Source organism: Ipomoea triloba, chromosome 14, assembly GCF_003576645.1.
Source record: "Ipomoea triloba cultivar NCNSP0323 chromosome 14, ASM357664v1".
NCBI classification, from domain to species: Eukaryota; Viridiplantae; Streptophyta; class Magnoliopsida; order Solanales; family Convolvulaceae; genus Ipomoea; species Ipomoea triloba.
Window position 1 is genome coordinate 22403477 of NC_044929.1, and position 6245 is coordinate 22409721.

A 6245-nucleotide genomic window follows, 5' to 3' on the forward strand; every position below is an offset into this window, starting at 1 on the left:
TATATATATATATATATATATATATATATATATATATATATATATATATATATAGTTTTAATTTAGTTGAATATAACCAATATTATCATGAATTGAAACAAATGGAAATGGGTTTGGTTTATGCCAAGTTCCTTTGTCCCTCAAGGGTGTTCAATGGAATCTGAAATTGGACATAAAATACTAAGAATGGAAGGGTTAAGTATTAGTTTATTATATTACACAAAAACACAACAAATTTGTAGCCCAGTAAGGGAACCACCAGCAATTAAGTAATGAACACAGTATGATCCTTATTATATTTTAATACATATCACAATTTAATTAATCAAACAAAATACATACACTATGATCATCAGTCCACATCCAAAAACCCCCCTCCTCTTCTGCCTATAAACACACTCAAATTCCCCACTTGAACTTAGCACAAGTTCTTGGAAAATCTAGAATTAATTTTTACCGTTTAATAAAGATGACTGGGTCGGGTTCGCCTTGCGGTGCTTGCAAATTCTTGAGGCGAAAATGTGTGAAGGGGTGTGTTTTTGCACCATATTTCTGCCATGAACAAGGGGCTGCACATTTTGCAGCAATTCACAAGGTTTTTGGGGCTAGCAATGTGGCCAAACTTCTTGCTCATCTTCCTGTTAGTGATCGCTGTGAAGCTGCTGTCACTATCTCCTATGAAGCTCAGGCCAGGCTTCAAGATCCTATCTATGGCTGTGTTTCCCATATCTTTGCTCTCCAACAACAGGTTTGTTTGTTTGTTCGTTTGTTTGTTTTCAGCTAACGTCGTTGTTTGGCGGCCCGACGTAACTGCTACTTAATAAACGCTGAATTGCCTGAATCAGATTTACCTATCTACTATCCTGTTAGGTCAAGATGTAAGGATTTAGGACGAAGAAATTTTGCCGTTGTGTTTCTCTCTCGGATAAGCTTTAATCCCATCCTTAATTATGTTTTGGTTGTATTAATTAATACAATTTATTAATTATTGGGCATTATTGTCTTGGAATTTGATTATAATGCACATTTTCCAACATGGATTGACTTAAATGGTATGCCAACATGGATATTACTAGGTGATATTATTGACTACTCTATAATCATAAGTTTATATAAGGAATTTTTATGGTGTCAGATCAGTATGCAATCATAAGTATTTATAAAGAATTTTTATGGTGTCAGTCTACAATTATAAGTTATTACTATAAGAAAGCTTTAAGGTGTCAGCCACTCGTGATGTCTTTTTTATATATATCAAGCATATTATGTATGGTATATAAATATATTGGTATGTCTGGTTGCATATATTATCTCGTACACCTTGAAAATTCTTTATTTATATGCATAGAATTGAAGATGGGTTGTCATAGTTAATAATTATATATACAAGTTAGTAATATTCACTTTGTCCTAGATTTTCGTGAACTATAAAATATCTTCTTGATTTGAGTTAATTAATTATGGACAATTTAGACTTATTTATTTTTCTGTGATTTTTTACTGGTTAGAGTCACAAGCAGAATTTACCCTGCACATTTTCAAGTAGTAATTAGGAGTTTTCCTTGTGGTTCGTGCATATATTGCACCTAAAAGTTTATACAATTAAAGCATATGTTCCATCTCAACTAAAAGCCGGTTGTGATATAAAATTGTATGTGATTCATCTCAAAAAGTTTAATATGATAGTTGAATACACATTTATGTTTACTTTTTTCATACTTGAAAATCATGAGTTTGATTATATGCTCGACGGGGATAAATTAAAGATGAATTTGTTGGTTGAGTGCAGGTGGTGGACTTGCAAGAACAGCTGATTTCTCTAAAGAAACTAGCAGCTAATCAGAGCAACTTGAACGATTCCATGGCTTCTGCAGCAAACCCTAATGATAGATCCAATAATAATGTAACGATTCCATCATCCCTGCAAGACGTTCACAACTGGTTTCACTACTCACAAAACCCCACCGCCATGGCCGCCGCAGAGTTTTACCCAGCAGCAAGCTCAAACGCCTGCAACAATGGCGGAAACTTGCAGCCTGCAGCAATTTATTACTCTAATATCAACGAAAACCCTATATATATGGGGACTAATATTAATATTAGCAACAATAATTATAGCTACGCAGATGCTTCTTCTTCGTCGATGGATGATCTTCAGTCTGCGGCCTTCAGATTCCTTCATCATTGATTAGATTCAGAGGGATATGATATATATACACACACACACGATCAATTAGGGATTTCATCAGTTTTTCAAGAAATACATCTTTGATATGATGTGATGAAGAAGAATTGAATTTTGTATTGTCGTTGCAGTAATCTGCAGACTTTAGAATGGAAGGATATGATGATGATGACATGGATTAATTTCTATATGTTTTGTCACAAATTAAATGAGATTAGCATATATAAGATGATGAAACACTTATCATCAGCCAAAAGTTAGAACTTATAAGTAACAATGAATGCACGACTTAATATTTTGGGATGAGTTAAATAGACTCTTCAACTATAGGTTAAAATGTAATTAAATTATTAAACTTAAAAAAAAAAAAAGTTCCAATTAGATACCTTATTAACTCATTTTAATGTAAAGTTTTAAAAAAATCAAGGGTGGAAGAGAAGCCAGTAATTTTCTCTGTCCAATAGTTAGACGAAAAAGTCAGGCAAGCTTTTTCGTCCGGTTAAACAGAGAAGTCATGGCAAGCTTCTCCGTCACACTAGACCAAGAAACATGGCTAGCTTCCCTGTCTAGTTGGACGGAGGACCCAAGTCGGCTTCTTTGTTCAACTGGACGCAGAAATCAGGTAAGCTTCTCTGTCTAAGTGGACAGAAGAGTCAGGTCAGCGTCTCTATCCAACTAGACGAAGAAGCCATGGCCGGCAATGAATTCGAAGGTAATTGTTTTTAAAAAATTATTTAATTTATTTGAATTAAAAATATTTTTTATAAAATTTTAATTAATTTTTTAATTAAAAAATACTTTTTTATCGGTTACCTTTAATTTGGTAATTAACCTAATTGCATAAAAATATGAGTTAAAGTACCTAATTGGAATTTTTCTTAATTTAAGGGTTCAATTACATTTTAACCTATAGTTGAATGACCTATTTAACTCTTATCCTTTATTTCTTTATATTTATTTAATAGTGTTACATACATTTTGTATAGCAAAATATTAGACTTAGTACTCCAAACTTTTGCTCAACCTTATACATATACCTAAAAACCCTATTATTTCTTCCCAAACTCCATCCCTACTATTATTAATATGATGACTATATGAGCTGATAGATCTAGCTATCCTAGGGTTTTCCCCAAATTGGTATAAAAAGCCTATATATTATGACCATATCCGGCCGGCCTATTGTTGCTTTCATGATTGAGGGGTGTAATTACCTTAATTAGCTTGAATACAAGGATGTGTTTTTCACCCTTTTTATTCTTCATTACTACTTTTAGTATGTAGTAGTGTAGTATTCACAAGCTATTTTTAAATACGATGGAAAAACAAAACTCAATTTACAAAAATTGTGGTTGTGCCACTCCTACTCTCCTACATAATTAGTATTTAAAGGTTCAGAGGTCTGGTGTTGTACTTGAAAGAATGACGATAGAGTGATTTTTATACAAGTTCGATCATTGTTAATACTCTCAATTTAATCCGTTAATCGTCTTATATAATTTACGAACTATTACAAGTTATTACGCATGGGCGTCGGTCGGGTTGGCCGAGTTCAACCCCTGTTCGATTCGAGATGTAGCTTTGTGGCTTATCGGGACGTGGTTAAATGATTAATGTTACCTGCTTATCACCAATAGGTTTTTAAGTATGATATGACAACCAGATAGTTAAAGAACTCTATGGTTAAGCGTATTTGACTTACAACAGTTACATGATAAGTGACTAACTGGAAAATAAGCGTAATGAAATGTTGAGATCCATTAATTGATACGGAAGTTAAGAAACCACTGAGAAGAAATAAGGATAATACAACGCTGAGAACCCATTAACACACATACACTCTCGATAATGACAATCTAGTCTAATCCCTAGGGAATTAAGATGTGTTCCTAGCAGGCCGGCCGCCTGACATTTTACATCCATAATTCACACGACATTAATATTAAAGTAATAAAAGTACTGCCAACATATTACCTTATAAGTTAAAATACTGCAATAATTCTACAAACTTTTGCAGCCATTGTTGATTGCTTCCATCAGTTCCATGTACACAGTATATGAACACTCTTTTTTCGATGCTAAAAAGATTAAAAAATGTCATACATTGTACTTCAATTCCTTCAATATATATTTATAACTCCTCCTTAACCTTACATGGAAGCTTCTTATAATCAAACCTGTCATTAATAATGTATTCTAGTCGACATTCAAATTCTTTATTTAAATTGATTGAGATCGAATTTATCATTCCATTATATAATTGTTAGTTTTGGATAAACTTTAACACTTTATTAAATTGTTGGTTGTTTTGTGCACTGATGAGTAAATCTCGATCAGCTCTTGTGTAATACTAGGCACTAGAAAGATTCTGTGTGACAAATTTGACCGAAAAGGTGACAGCAAGAATCGAATTGATAACTTTCAGGCACGAAAATCAAACTCATGACTTTCTTAAAGATACATTTTAACGTGATAAATGTTTAATCTAAACACGGTGTATCTTGAATGTGAAGTATGAAGAAATGTTGTGGCATGAATATGAATTAGGCCCATAGCTCTTTCTAAATTAAACCTAAGCTAAAGCCCAAGTATGTGGCCTGAATAATAGGCTTGGTAGCTTGAATATAATTAATCACATGATGATTCTAAACATCATATTTACAACCATTTAATAATCAGGCCCTGATTTAACTATTCTCATATAACTCCAAAAATTAAAAATATAATATTCTTCTTTAAATGAGATTTTCTCCTCACCCCGTGACCCTAACCGGCAAAGAACCACGAAGAGGTAAACCAGCCTAGGTTACCCATAGCTAACCGGCTCAAACCCTAGGGTTTGAGAATTGAACCTCCAACCTCTCAACTGTAGGTAGAGCACTCTTACCACCTGGTTTGTTCTTTATCTTGAAAGAGGTAGCCAAGTTGAATGAGCATAACTTTTGTACCAGAAAATTATATATTTGATTATTGTCAATACCCTAATCGAGTCCATTGCGCATGATCTTTCTAATGTAATTTGCAGATTACTGAACATGAACGAGATTTACCAAATACATACTATGGAGTTTTCCTCATCATACACACGCGTGCGCGCGTATAAATATATATATATATATATTATTAGTTGTCCATTTGGACATTAGTACATACATTATATGCCCACCCTCAAAAGAGTTCTTTATTTTTTTATTACTGGTTTTTTTTCTTTTTAGACCAAAAGAAAGGAATATTAGATGTTTGAATTGAATAATGTCATAACTTTCCTCTAAGAGCAAGAATTGGGCAGATGATAAAGTGGGCACATTCTTTTCCCCAAACTATAAATCAATATTATTAAAACCACTTGTTAATTTGTCTTTTTTCTCCTTTTATTGGTCTTTGCTCAACTTTTGAAAAGTAACTCCCATTCTAACTAGCTTGGACTTCAATTCTCTTTATCACCCATTTAACTAATATCTATGGAATACTTGAGGGCATTCTAAGTATGATTAAGTGAATTGAATTATATTTTACCTTTGAATATTTTTCCAAACTAGAGTAAACAATTTGATATCCAATTTATTCTCTGAGCTATCAGCATCTCAAACTCTCAATTAAATACATGTGTGAGCAATCGAAAACCTGGAACCTTCGACCGCTGAAAAGTTGTTGAAAACTTAGAGTTTGTCGTAAAAAAATCATGTTTCTAACCAATTCTCTAATCACTCTGGAAATTTAAAAAAAAAAAATACATTTCATTAAAACTATTAAGATCAAGTGTTTACCACTACGCAATTTTTAGCTACCCATCAGAAGTAGTTGAAAATTAAATTGTTAGGATTCAGCATTTTTCACTATACCATGTCAAAAACTATAACTAGTAGCAAATTAAATGTGCAACTTTCTTTTCTTATTCTTATATAATAGTCGCGCAACATTTCAATAACAAAATATTTGACTCGAACCTCTTTACCCAACAAAAACACTAATAACAAACAAAGATTGGTTAAACCATAGTCCATAGTTCTTTTATGATGTTAAATCTAATTGTGGAATGATTAATTATAACATTTTGAAC

General features: G+C 32.7%; 1 protein-coding gene across 1 annotated transcript; it reads left to right on the forward strand.

The window, feature by feature from the left end:
- Positions 1-469: 469 nt before the first annotated feature.
- Positions 470-2188, forward strand: LOC116004123 (LOB domain-containing protein 29-like). The gene is made up of 2 exons (XM_031244055.1): positions 470-748; positions 1790-2188. Exons 1-2 carry the CDS (start codon positions 470-472, stop codon positions 2186-2188), a joined length of 678 nt encoding a protein of 225 aa, XP_031099915.1.
- Positions 2189-6245: the final 4057 nt, after the last annotated feature.

What these genes read in the sequence shown, in the direction of transcription:
- LOC116004123 (XM_031244055.1), top strand. Translation starts at nt 470, where the DNA reads ATGACTGGGTCGGGTTCGCCTTGCGGTGCTTGCAAATTCTTGAGGCGA. An exon ending in TCTTTGCTCTCCAACAACAG is followed by an intron (nt 749 to 1,789) that starts GTTTGTTTGTTT and finishes GGTTGAGTGCAG; the next exon opens with GTGGTGGACTTGCAAGAACA.